At 44.2% G+C, this 14569-nt stretch overlaps 1 protein-coding gene across 1 annotated transcript in view; it reads left to right on the top strand.

The window, feature by feature from the left end:
- Positions 1-14569, top strand: part of umps (uridine monophosphate synthetase) — a 118130-nt gene that overhangs the window by 54511 nt on the left and 49050 nt on the right. Inside the window, exon 6 of the mRNA XM_084315036.1 lies at positions 5686-5846. Coding sequence (XP_084171162.1) covers positions 5686-5846 — 161 coding nt within the window. The remainder of the gene's footprint in view (positions 1-5685; positions 5847-14569) is intronic.

The raw sequence follows: 14569 nt of genomic DNA, 5'->3' as shown, positions 1-14569 counted from the left end.
AGAGTCGGGATTGTCCGGTTGTATTCCTCGCATATGTTTTAATTCGCTTGAGGGCAGAAAATGTCCTTTCCACGGTTGAGGTGGTGACAGGGATAGTTACAACTAAACACGTCAGTTTATATAGCTGCTTCATGCTTTCACTGAGTTTTTTTTGTTGAAGAAATAGAAGAAGGTCAGATGGGTCCTTTCCCTGAAAATCTGTTTCAGCCGTGGCAAGTCAAAACGCGGCCCGTAGCTGTCAGTCAGGCTTGTGAAAGCAGTTTCAGGGAACGTTTTCTTATAGATGGTGAACTGCGTGGGATCCAGAAGGGAAAGGAATGAAAGCTTTTCGTGATCTTTAAAACGAGTTGTCATTTGATTTAGAATATTGTCAATAATGCCATCATGCACCTTCTTGTAGTATGTACGTGGATCTCCGCACGCTCTGCGCCCAGGTGGCACACCGGTGGTGTTCACTGTCTCGTCATAGAGTTGATTAAAACGTGGCCTCTGCTCCTCAATGCGAATGCAAAACTCGTCCACCCGAGCCAAACAAAACTGCATGTCAAATGACTTGCTCTGCAAAATGTCAAAAAGAACATCTGCATGGGAAAACATTTCGTAAAATGTTGAAATTAAAAAGCTAAATTCAAAGGTGCTCAAGTATGATATATGAGCATCAGCACCGCCTGTAGCAGTATCGTCAAATTCCTCATGGTGGTCAACTATGTACTGGAACACGTCCTTAAGAGCATCTTTCTGTTCAAATACAGTGCAAACCAATCTTGATGTGAAATTCCACCTAGTTGGTGCAACTCGTGGCAGTCGCCTTTGACACATCTGGTCAAGCACTTGCGTACGTTTGGGGCGATTTAGTAAAGAACGCGGCCATGGAAGACAGGTGTGAGAGGAAGATTTTGCATTCTTGAATTTTTTTTTACACCTTGAGATAAAACTAAATTAAGGACATGTGCATAACAGTGTATGAAAAGCGCATCGGGGACCCTTTCCTTCACTTTGGCTTGGACACCGTTTAGTCCCGAGGCCATAACAGGTGCACCATCGTAACACTGCGCTACAAGTTTATCTGTGCATGCATATTCCTCCAAGAAATTAAGAGCCAGGGTTGCAACCTCTGCTGCTGTTTTGCCCCTGACACATCCACATATTTAATGAACCTCTCTTTTACGCCACCGTCTGTTACATAACGAAGAACAATCGACAGCTGTGCAGCATTGCTCACATCTGACGTTTCATCCAGCATTAGAGCTACACATGACGCGTTCCTTATTTCTTCTTTAATTTCGTCATTCATCACATCAGCAACAGCACTTATCAAATCGTTCTGTATTTGACTTGAGGTTCCAATAAATACCTTGGAAGTGGTCAGATGTTAGTGCAAAGCTGGATCATATTCTGCTAAAAATGACAAAAGCTCCAGGTAATTCCCCCGGTTCAAAGATGTTCCACTCTCATCATGGCCCCTGAAAGCCATCTCCTGTTTCCCTAGGAAAACCATCTCCTGTTTCCCTAGGAAAACCACACAGTGTATGAGCCGTTTTAAAATCTCCCGTTTTTTTTCACCTTTTCGTTGTGCATCGTTGTTTCTCTCTCTTCATCCAGCTGTAAATCAATCCTTGCGTCTCCAAATGTTTTCAGACTAATTGTTGCCTTAAGGTGACTTGCCGAGCCTTCATGCTTTTGTGCAGACTTTGTTAAACAGCTAAGGTTATCGAAGCCTTTAAAGTTCCACGCACCCTTGTCGGTAGGGATGGGTACCGAATTCTGTACTTTTGAGGCACCGAACCGAAACACGTCGGTACTACCGAGTATCGAATCAAGTGAGAAACCAAAAAAAAAAGAGAAAAATTTTATTATTTATTTTTTACCTTTTTTTACCTTTTTTTTTTAACCTTTTTTCTTTTCATGTCAACGTTCACACGCACAATATATGCTTACCTAGGATTTGACTTGATTCAACAACAAAGCAGTCGGAGCAATGACCAGCCGAAAACTGTCGAAATTGTAGTTATTTGAAGTTTGGATTTTTTTTTTACGACTGAGGTAGGTAAATTAAATTTCTTGAGACTAAAGTACCGAAAAAAGGTACCGTTGGGTACCGGTATCGATTCACAGGTACCGGTATCGGTTCAAATGTGAAAGGTACCCATCCCTACTTGTCGGTCCCAAACAACAAACATTCCCAGCAGAAAAGCTTCTTCCGTGAAACCGAGCCAGTAATCCAGGGGTACCGTTCCCAATTGCTAGCCTGGAAATGTCGCTCGTAACCGGCCTTTGATGCCTGGCTGATTTCCAGTCCTTCTGGGGTTGGGTGGCCTTTTTTGACAATGTCCATCTTTTCATTGAATGTTCTTCTTGAAAAGGGAACTGTTAATAAATCCGCAACAACATCGACGGTATCATTTGCTGCTGCCATGTTTCATTCGTTTGTTTAGCTCGTGTTGTCTTGCTTGATAGTTCGCTACGGTAGCCAGTTCCGCGTTTTGCGCTCTGATTGGCCGACGCAGCCAGTAATAGTTCGCTACTCTCTAGAACAGTGGTTCTCAACTGGTCTAGCCTCGGGACCCAACATTTTCCTTAGTCATTAAGTCGTGACCCAAATATTTGAACCACTATGATTTTTTATTTTTTTTTTAATGTCAGTAATAGACAATCTTTCATGCACTGTTAAAAACATGAAATAAACACTAAAAAGTGCAACTAGGGCTAAAAACCCAATGAAATTAAATAATAATAAATAATATATGCTTCTTAGCAGATTTCTTAGCTTAACATAACAAACCTAAGTTTGGGGGAACTAATGGGAACTGGGGTTGCAACAAAAGTGCAACTAGGGCTAAAACACAATAAAATAAAATAATAATAATAATAAATAATATATCCTTCTTAGCAGACTTCTTAGCTTAGCACTTTAATCGCCGGAAACGCCGAAACTCGTCATTGCCCGCCATGCTCATTCTGCCGAAGACGCCGTAACACGTCTTTGATATCAATATTTCAAAAATCTGTGATCGAAATCATATTTCTCCTCCGGGGACCTGAGATATACTGCTGAGCTCCACTCAACTCTCTAACGGTTCAAGAGCGCCATCTGGTGGCCGATCGGCAGATCGCCCAACCGGAAGTGACGCGCCAAACAGGAAGTGCTCACCCATATTTCGTCCGGGCACTCGCGATCGTTAGCAGGACTCCATCTCGACACACTGGATAATCAATCGCTCGCCCTAACTCAATAAACAACGTTATTTGGACGTATATAGTATTATACAACCTGGAAATGGTTCATCTAGATCAGTGGTCACCAACCTTTTTAAGCCCAAGATCACTTTTTTTTTTTGGTGAAGGCAAGATCTACCTATTGAAGCGTTGAGAGAAAAAGACAGCCAAGATTGTACTTTAAACTAAATTACTTTTATTTGCCTGTATTCTAATTACATGCAATGCTTTGGTCCAACATTAAAACGTCAAAGTAGAACTATTATGTACTTTCTCAGTCAGTGCTAAGTGCAGTCATCTTATGCAGCATCACTTTTCACATCAAAACAAAAGTAGAACTGTAATGTGGACTCTCATATTATTAACATTGACAAACATATTTACAATTAGCATTTTATAAAGTAGAACTGTAATGTGTACTTTCTCAGTCAGTGCTAAGTGCAGCATTACTTTTCACATCAAAACAAAAGTAGAACTGTAATGTGTACTTTCTCAGTCAGTGCTAAGTGCAGTCAGTGCTAAGTGCAGCATCATTTTCACATCAAAACAAAAGTAGAACTGTATGTGTACTTTCTCAGTCAGTGCTAAGTGCAGCATCACTTTTCACATCAAAACAAAGGTAGAACTGTAATGTGGACTCTCAGGGTAAGATCTAAAAAAAAAACATTTTTAATTTTCATGGAAATATCTACAGGGACAGTCTCAAAGATCGACCAGTCGATCAAGATCGACGGGTTGGTGACCACTGATCTAGATCAACATCCTATAATAGAAAACTGTCTACTCCAAGCTGATCGCCCAACGGCCCGAGGAGACTGGGGTAAGTTTCAGCGTTTATTATTACCGTGTTCGATATAAACTGCTCTGATGATCATATCACCCACACTAGATGAATCATCTAACGTTGCCCACGGAATTATAAACGACCCCCCGCCCATCCGGTCAACATCAGATGATAAGTAGTAACTTCTAGAACCACCTCCAGTTGAAATGTTTTATCTGGCACCGATCACTATCAAACTGTATTTCATCATCAATATAATGCATTTGGGGCTATAAATCAAGTTCTGGAGAAAGCTGCAGAAAACGATAAAAACATACTTATACTTTAGACCGTATTTTAGTATGAATATGTGAATGAAAAAGTATAACGTTGCTACACCCTGAACAATAGATATAGGACATTGAATGGGCCATAATAATGTCAATTTAGCAATACAATTTAAAAAGTTATAGCCCTGCAAAGAAGGGGAACTTCTCCATAGACAAATAGAGATGGCGAGGGATGGTAAATTATGAATTTAACCATGGCGATCAAAGTGTTAACATCCCAGAGAACTAATGGGATAACTGGGGATGTTGTTTGCTCCTGACAAGAGTCTCAAAGTCTGGGGTGATGGTAGACAAAGCAACTCTGAGGTCATGCTCAATGTCCAATCTGTTCCTCTGCTTTGTCTTCAGCTGGACCAGAGTTGAGAAGCCACTTTCACAAAGATAGGTTGTGCAAAAAGAAAAAGAAAAAATCGTTTATTTTTTTCACACACACATCCGCGACCCACTCAAAATGGCCCCGCGACCCACTTTTGGGTCGCAACCCACCAGTTGAGAAACACTGCTCTAGGATACCTTGGCATCTAAAAGACTACGCCCATTGACTACAGCTCCAAATGTGATTGGCTGATCAAACTGTCACTCCACACCTGAGCTCCTGTTAAGCTGTATTGGGCAGGTCATGCTAGAATACCCGATGGAGGAAAGTCTGCCCAGTGACTTGTGAAAAGAAATCTCAGATTGGCTGTTATTTTCTCCTGTACAAAAACGCTCTAATGCGCAGTGAATGGGTCGAAAACAACTATGGCGAGCGAAACAGTGCGGTTTTTAACAGATTAGCCACACAAACTATTTTAATAAATTTGATAATTTTTTTTTAAATATAAATAAAAAAAGTAATTTTTAAAATTAATATTTTCTTTCTTCTGAGACTCACAGGGCCTTCTCTGAATACCTTGAAGGCCCTGATAATTCGCCACTGGTGTTTTCTGTCAGCACAGTAGTTAGTGGGTCCCCCAGGTTCCCCAAGTTAGGTAGGAAAACTCAAGTTGAGTTGGTACCATGTAAGTGTCTCAGAGACAGGGGGTTAGGGGTGATGTGATGTGTGGCCATAGCTAATTTGTTGTTTGGCTTAAAAACTGCTCTTGCCAATAATTGAACCTGTCATTGGTGCCTTCAAGGAGGTGTGTTAAAATGTAAGCTTTGACGTGTTTGACAATAGCAGTTTTGGCTGAGCAGCCCGGAGGTTGGAGTCTGAGGTTTTATTGGGATCAAAATGTATTGCCTTGTCCAACCTTACTGGAAGGTTCCCTGAAATTAGCCCTGGTTTCCCAAACCAATCACTCTAATCAAAGACGGTAATGGATCTTTGTCTCTCTCCCTCCCTCTCTCTCCCTTTCCCTCCCCCTTTACTTCCAGAAACACATCCCCTGGCCTCCAAGCTTTTCAGGATCATGGAGGAGAAGCGGTCTAACCTCTGCGTGTCTGCTGACCTGACGAAGTGTGAGGAGGTTCTGCAGCTAGCCGACTCCCTGGGGCCCAAGATCTGCCTGTTCAAAACACATGTGGACATCTTACAGGTAGACCCTATAGAGACCCATGTGGACATGCTACAGGTAGACCCTATAGAGACCCATGTGGACATGCTACAGGTAGACCCTATAGAGACCCATGTGGACATGCTACAGGTAGACCTTATAGAGACCCATGTGGACATGCTACAGGTAGACCCTATAGAGACCCATGTGGACATGCTACAGGTAGACCCTATAGAGACCCATGTGGACATGCTACAGGTAGACCTTATAGAGACCCATGTGGACATGCTACAGGTAGACTAGATAGAGACCCATGTGGACATGCTACAGGTAGATCTTATAGAGACCCATGTGGACATGCTACAGGTAGACCTTATAGAGACCCATGTGGACATGCTACAGGTAGACTAGATAGAGACCCATGTGGACATGCTACAGGTAGACCTTATAGAGACCCATGTGGACATGCTACAGGTAGACCTTATAGAGACCCATGTGGACATGCTACAGGTAGACCTTATAGAGACCCATGTGGACATGCTACAGGTAGACCTTATAGAGACCCATGTGGACATGCTACAGGTAGACTAGATAGAGACCCATGTGGACATGCTACAGGTAGACTAGATAGAGACCCATGTGGACATGCTACAGGTAGACTAGATAGAGACCCATGTGGACATGCTACAGGTAGACCTTATAGAGACCCATGTGGACATGCTACAGGTAGATCTTATAGAGACCCATGTGGACATGCTACAGGTAGACCTTATAGAGACCCATGTGGACATGCTACAGGTAGACTAGATAGAGACCCATGTGGACATGCTACAGGTAGACCTTATAGAGACCCATGTGGACATGCTACAGGTAGACCTTATAGAGACCCATGTGGACATGCTACAGGTAGACTAGATAGAGACCCATGTGGACATGCTACAGGTAGACCTTATAGAGACCCATGTGGACATGCTACAGGTAGACCTTATAGAGACCCATGTGGACATGCTACAGGTAGACCTTATAGAGACCCATGTGGACATGCTACAGGTAGATCTTATAGAGACCCATGTGGACATGCTACAGGTAGACCTTATAGAGACCCATGTGGACATGCTACAGGTAGACCTTATAGAGACCCATGTGGACATGCTACAGGTAGACCTTATAGAGACCCATGTGGACATGCTACAGGTAGATCTTATAGAGACCCATGTGGACATGCTACAGGTAGACCTTATAGAGACCCATGTGGACATGCTACAGGTAGACCTTATAGAGACCCATGTGGACATGCTACAGGTAGATCTTATAGAGACCCATGTGGACATGCTACAGGTAGACCTTATAGAGACCCATGTGGACATGCTACAGGTAGACTAGATAGAGACCCATGTGGACATGCTACAGGTAGACTAGATAGAGACCCATGTGGACATGCTACAGGTAGACCTTATAGAGACCCATGTGGACATGCTACAGGTAGACCCTATAGAGACCCATGTGGACATGCTATAGGTAGACCTTATAGAGACCCATGTGGACATGCTACAGGTAGACCTTATAGAGACCCATGTGGACATGCTACAGGTAGACTAGATAGAGACCCATGTGGACATGCTACAGGTAGACTAGATAGAGACCCATGTGGACATGCTACAGGTAGACCTTATAGAGACCCATGTGGACATGCTACAGGTAGACCCTATAGAGACCCATGTGGACATGCTACAGGTAGACCTTATAGAGACCCATGTGGACATGCTACAGGTAGACCCTATAGAGACCCATGTGGACATGCTACAGGTAGATCTTATAGAGACCCATGTGGACATGCTACAGGTAGACCTTATAGAGACCCATGTGGACATGCTACAGGTAGACCCTATAGAGACCCATGTGGACATGCTACAGGTAGACCTTATAGAGACCCATGTGGACATGCTACAGGTAGACCTTATAGAGACCCATGTGGACATGCTACAGGTAGACCTTATAGAGACCCATGTGGACATGCTACAGGTAGACCTTATAGAGACCCATGTGGACATGCTACAGGTAGACTAGATAGAGACCCATGTGGACATGCTACAGGTAGACCTTATAGAGACCCATGTGGACATGCTACAGGTAGACCTTATAGAGACCCATGTGGACATGCTACAGGTAGACCTTATAGAGCCCCATGTGGACATGCTACAGGTAGACCTTATAGAGACCCATGTGGACATGCTACAGGTAGACCTTATAGAGACCCATGTGGACATGCTACAGGTAGACCTTATAGAGACCCATGTGGACATGCTACAGGTAGATCTTATAGAGACCCATGTGGACATGCTACAGGTAGACTAGATAGAGACTCATGTGGACATGCTACAGGTAGACTAGATAGAGACCCATGTGTACATGCTACAGGTAGACCTTATAGAGACCCATGTGGACATGCTACAGGTAGACCTTATAGAGACCCATGTGGACATGCTACAGGTAGACCTTATAGAGACCCATGTGGACATGCTACAGGTAGACCTTATAGAGACCCATGTGGACATGCTACAGGTAGACTAGATAGAGACCCATGTGGACATGCTACAGGTAGACTAGATAGAGACCCATGTGGACATGCTACAGGTAGACTAGATGAGACCCATGTGGACATGCTACAGGTAGACCTTATAGAGACCCATGTGGACATGCTACAGGTAGACCTTATAGAGACTCATGTGGACATGCTACAGGTAGACCTTATAGAGACCCATGTGGGCATGCTACAGGTAGACCCTATAGAGACCCATGTGGACATGCTACAGGTAGACCTTATAGAGACCCATGTGGACATGCTACTGGTAGACCTTATAGAGACCCATGTGGACATGCTACAGGTAGACCTTATAGAGACCCATGTGGACATGCTACAGGTAGACTAGATAGAGACCCATGTGGACATGCTACAGGTAGACTAGATAGAGACCCATGTGGACATGCTACAGGTAGACTAGATAGAGACCCATGTGGACATGCTACAGGTAGACCCTATAGAGACCCATGTGGACATGCTACAGGTAGACCTTATAGAGACCCATGTGGACATGCTACAGGTAGACCCTATAGAGACCCATGTGGACATGCTACAGGTAGACTAGATAGAGACCCATGTGGACATGCTACAGGTAGACCCTATAGAGACCCATGTGGACATGCTACAGGTAGACTAGATGGAGACCAGAGCATGTGAGCGGATCGGCGCGGGTGAGAAATCCGCTCTTCGCTCTTTAAAGCTTGGTCCGCTCCGCTAATTGCTCATGTTGATCCCGCCGCCACACCGCTCAGCGCGCCGCCAGCGCTCAACTTCATTTTGGCATCAAGTGCTCCTCGCTCCACCCCGCTCAGCAGAAAAAAAATTACAGCGGGGGAAATAAAAGAAAGTGCTGTTTTCCTGAAATTGGCTAATTAAACACATCGGATTTCCTGAAGGCCTTCGTTTCGAGCATGCGTAAATTCTTGATTTCGTTATTTAAAATATCATAGAATAATGAAAACAGACAGACCCAGTTTAAATGTATCAACCGAATATGGTATTTTTTTTTATTTACCACTGCACCATGGGCAGGGCACCACCAAGACATTCAACGCAGTGACGGAAAAAACTAATTATGCACAGCCCTCGGCATATACAGTACCTTGTATTATCCGACGTAGCTAATTGAATTACACTGTAGGCCTATACCTTTTTGCATACTGTTAATAAAGTATTAAATCAACCAATCAATCTGAGGTAGAACATAATCACAGGGCAGCATAAGACGGATACAAAATTATGCGTATGACATGAGCCTCAGAGGAGGCCGTAATAGGCCTAAGGCCTTGGCTTAGCATGCACTGAAGACAATTAATGCAACAGGCTTGTTATCAAACGAACTCAGGAAATCGCATAGCTAATATGCCTATGAAAATAAAAATATAACTTACTCGACATAACTGTCTACAAAGTGTCTCACAGTAAAACACAAACGAAAGTGTGCAAGTTCCCTATAGCCTTTGAAAAACTCGAATACAATCAACCAATATAAAAGTGCTGTTGGATATGCTACATTTATATAAATGTATAAAATCTAAAACAGAGTGCTACATTCTTATGTATAAAATAAAAAATAATGGCCATTAACTTTAGGCAGGCCTATTGCATTTTGCAATAAAGTAGGATATTATAGGCTATTCGTTTTTGTCACTTTGTGCATTTTAAACAAAATAAAACAGAGTGCTACATTCTTATGTATAAAATAAAAAATAATGGCCATTAACTTTAGGCAGGCCTATTGCATTTTACAATAAAGTAGGATATTATAGGCTATTCGTTTTTGTCACTTTGTGCATTTTAAACAAAATAAAACAGAGTGCTACATTCTTATGTATAAAATAAAAAATAATGGCCATTAACTTTAGGCAGGCCTATTGCATTTTACAATAAAGTAGGATATTATAGGCTATTCGTTTTTGTCACTTTGTGCATTTTAAACAAAATAAAACAATGCTCATGTGCCTATATCTGCCATGCAGTGCCACGCAGCTACATTATCTTTGAGTTCACTTTCAAGAACACGAGTTTAGCCAATGTCTGAGGCTTCAAACTCATGCGGTGATTTCTTGACATCAAACCAGCAGCGGAAAACACCCTCTCTGCGCTCGCAGAGCCACTGGGAATACTGAACACTTTGCGGGCAACTTTACTCAGGCGTGGAAGGGACTTGGAATTTTGTTTCCAAAATGCAATGACATCTTTGACATCGTCAGGGTTTGATCTTGGGGACGAGAGGTAGGTTTCAACTTCAGTTTTCGCATTGCCTCCTCCCGTGGGCTGATTCTCTGAGAAGTATGATCCAAACATACGAGGCCTCTTGATTTCTTCGGGCACGTCAGATTCTCCGCCGTCTGACTCGGGTTGACCTGCTGCCTCTCCAGCAGCGACTGCTGCAGTCATCTCCTCTGTTTCTTTGACGAGGAGGTCGCGTATTTCTCCAAGTTTATTACAAACCAACTCATCACGGATTATCCACTCTGTTTTGAAACGAGGATCTAACAGCGACGCGAAGAGGAGGTGTTTATCATCATAGTACATTCTGAAGCGAGTGGACACGTTATTGGACAGTGTTTCCGCGAAAGAAGCTATTCCTAATGGAAGGGCAGCGTTGTTGTTGACAAGCAGGGATTTGAGCTCGCCTACAGCCGGGAGAATCATGCCCAAATTCCCAAGCTCCCGTTGCATGTTGTCTGTGAGGTCAGCCAGCGGTGACAATACTTCAACAAGGTGATTGAGCCGACGCACGTCATTAAGTGTGAGAATAGCGGCAGTGGTTTTAAGTTTGCTCTGCCACAATGCATCTTTTTTGAATAGCTTTAGGACAGACTCCACCATGCGCAGCTGGCTGCTCCATCGCGTCGGGCAAGCAGTGGTGGGTCGTACACCCAGAGAGTCAGTTTCCTCCGTGTTCAGACAACTCTTACGCACACTTTTCACTAGCTTTCCCACTTTAACTAGCAGGCGATTGATATCATCATGCTCGTTAACTGCGTCTTTGATAGCTAACTGAAGCAGATGAATTGGGCATCGCAGGTGTAAACTTGATACGGTGAAGTACTGGTTTACCATAGCCTCTACAGTATTAGTGACCACGTCCACTTGGTTTTGCGAGAGCGCAGGTTCCTCCTCCGCTATTTCCTCCCCTTCCTCCACCACCAGTGCCACTTCATCATCATCATCTTTCTCCTCTTCTCCTTCAGCGTCAGGCAGGATGTTAAATGCCTTGACCATGTTGCTGGCACTGTCTGTCACCACACGAATCACGCGTTGATGAATGTTCCAATTTTTCAGCACACTTTCATACTTTTGATATATGCGATCTGCAGTGTGAGACCCTGTTATGTGCTCACAGCCTAACAGAACCGTGTGGCCCTTGAACGTCCCGTCGATAAAACTTGCCACAATAGCAAGGAAACTGTGGCCTCTTCTACTTGTCCAAATATCAGATGCAAGAACGAACCCTTCACCCATTCCTATGAGCTCTCGTAGTTTGACTTCCATCTCTTGTATGGCATGTGGCATAAGTGTGTCCCGGACAGTATTGTAGCAGGGCGGGGTGTAACCTGGTTGGGCCATGCCGGCAAAATGTCTCATACCTTCACGTTCTCCTTTACTTAAGGGGTCGTAATCCATGGATATCATTTTAAAAAACGCTTCATCCAGCTCCCTTTTTCTTTCACGTGTCACGTTAGGTGCCTTTTTTCCAGTGAGGAAATTGTGCAGCGAGTCACGCTGTTTATCTTTTTGTTGCTGCTTCGTCTGGGCATCTAAAACAAATAATAAATGCATGCTTTATATTAGGTCTACAATACATTAAGCTGTAATAAGGCTACCAATTTCAAAATGGCTAATAATGACAAGTAACAAACCTTTGGATTTCTTCTCATTATGTTCGCGAAATATGTGGTCATGCTTCCTCCCAATGTGTCTCTTTAGATTCCAAGAAGAATCTCTTCGGACGGTAATATAGTCTGCACATTCTGTCTCCTCACCATCATCGTTAGTTGTTTTCACGATACATTGGAACTTATTATCTGTTACTTTTTTAAAATACTTCGCAAACACGGCCATGCTTTCACGTTGTGGGATTTCTTGTAAGCACATGCAGTTCTGTTTACATGACGGACACTGAGGACAGGTGCATTGTGGACCGGTGCCATCTGGTCTGGTCTGGTAGACGCCTCCCAGACCAGTGCCGTGCGCACTGAGGAGCGGACCTGAGCGGCTTGGAGCGGAGGAGAACTCTCGCTCCGGTCGTCGCGCCGACCCATTTTAAAACCCACTCCTCGCTCACGTCAAAACGGCCCGCTCCGCGCCCAGCGCCGCTCGCGCGCCGCGCCGCTCACATCCACTGATGGAGACCCATGTGGACATGCTACAGGTAGACCTTATAGAGACCCATGTGGACATGCTACAGGTAGACTAGATAGAGACCCATGTGGACATGCTACAGGTAGACCTTATAGAGACCCATGTGGACATGCTACAGGTAGACCCTATAGAGACCCATGTGGACATGCTACAGGTAGACTAGATAGAGACCCATGTGGACATGCTACAGGTAGACCTTATAGAGACCCATGTGGACATGCTACAGGTAGACCTTATAGAGACCCATGTGGACATGCTACAGGTAGATCTTATAGAGACCCATGTGGACATGCTACAGGTAGACCTTATAGAGACCCATGTGGACATGCTACAGGTAGACTAGATAGAGACCCATGTGGACATGCTACAGGTAGACTAGATAGAGACCCATGTGGACATGCTACAGGTAGACCTTATAGAGACCCATGTGGACATGCTACAGGTAGACCTTATAGAGACCCATGTGGACATGCTACAGGTAGACTAGATAGAGACCCATGTGGACATGCTACAGGTAGACTAGATAGAGACCCATGTGGACATGCTACAGGTAGACTAGATAGAGACCCATGTGGACATGCTACAGGTAGACTAGATAGAGACCCATGTGGACATGCTACAGGTAGACCTTATAGAGACCCATGTGGACATGCTACAGGTAGACCCTATAGAGACCCATGTGGACATGCTACAGGTAGACCCTATAGAGACCCATGTGGACATGCTACAGGTAGACCTTATAGAGACCCATGTGGACATGCTACAGGTAGACCTTATAGAGACCCATGTGGACATGCTACAGGTAGACCTTATAGAGACCCATGTGGACATGCTACAGGTAGACTAGATAGAGACCCATGTGGACATGCTACAGGTAGATCTTATAGAGACCCATGTGGACATGCTACAGGTAGATCTTATAGAGACCCATGTGGACATGCTACAGGTAGACCTTATAGAGACCCATGTGGACATGCTACAGGTAGACCTTATAGAGACCCATGTGGACATGCTACAGGTAGATCTTATAGAGACCCATGTGGACATGCTACAGGTAGACCCTATAGAGACCCATGTGGACATGCTACAGGTAGACTAGATAGAGACCCATGTGGACATGCTACAGGTAGACTAGATAGAGACCCATGTGGACATGCTACAGGTAGACTAGATAGAGACCCATGTGAACATGCTACAGGTAGACTAGATAGAGACCCATGTGGATATGCTACAGGTAGACCCTATAGAGACCCATGTGGACATGCTATAGGTAGACTAGATAGAGACCCATGTGGACATGCTAGGTAGACTAGATAGAGACCCATGTGGACATGCTACAGGTAGACCTTATAGAGACCCATGTGGACATGCTACAGGTAGACCTTATAGAGACCCATGTGGACATGCTACAGGTAGACTAGATAGAGACCCATGTGGACATGCTACAGGTAGACTAGATAGAGACCCATGTGGACATGCTACAGGTAGACCTTATAGAGACCCATGTGGACATGCTACAGGTAGACTAGATAGAGACCCATGTGAACATGCTACAGGTAGACCTTATAGAGACCCATGTGGACATGCTACAGGTAGACCTTATAGAGACCCATGTGGACATGCTACAGGTAGACTAGATAGAGACCCATGTGGACATGCTATAGGTAGACTAGATAGAGACCCATGTTTACTTGCTACAGGTAGACCTTATAGAGACCCATGTGGACATGCTACAGGTAGACTAGATAGAGACCCATGTGGACATGCTACAGGTAGACCTTATAGAGACCCATGTGGACATGCTACAGGTAGA

Source organism: Notolepis coatsorum (assembly GCF_963971535.1).
Source record: "Notolepis coatsorum genome assembly, chromosome: 5".
In the NCBI taxonomy this organism is placed as follows: domain Eukaryota; kingdom Metazoa; phylum Chordata; class Actinopteri; order Aulopiformes; family Paralepididae; genus Notolepis; species Notolepis coatsorum.
The sequence above is the reverse complement of the archived record's forward strand: the minus strand, read 5'-3'. Positions and strand labels throughout refer to the sequence as shown.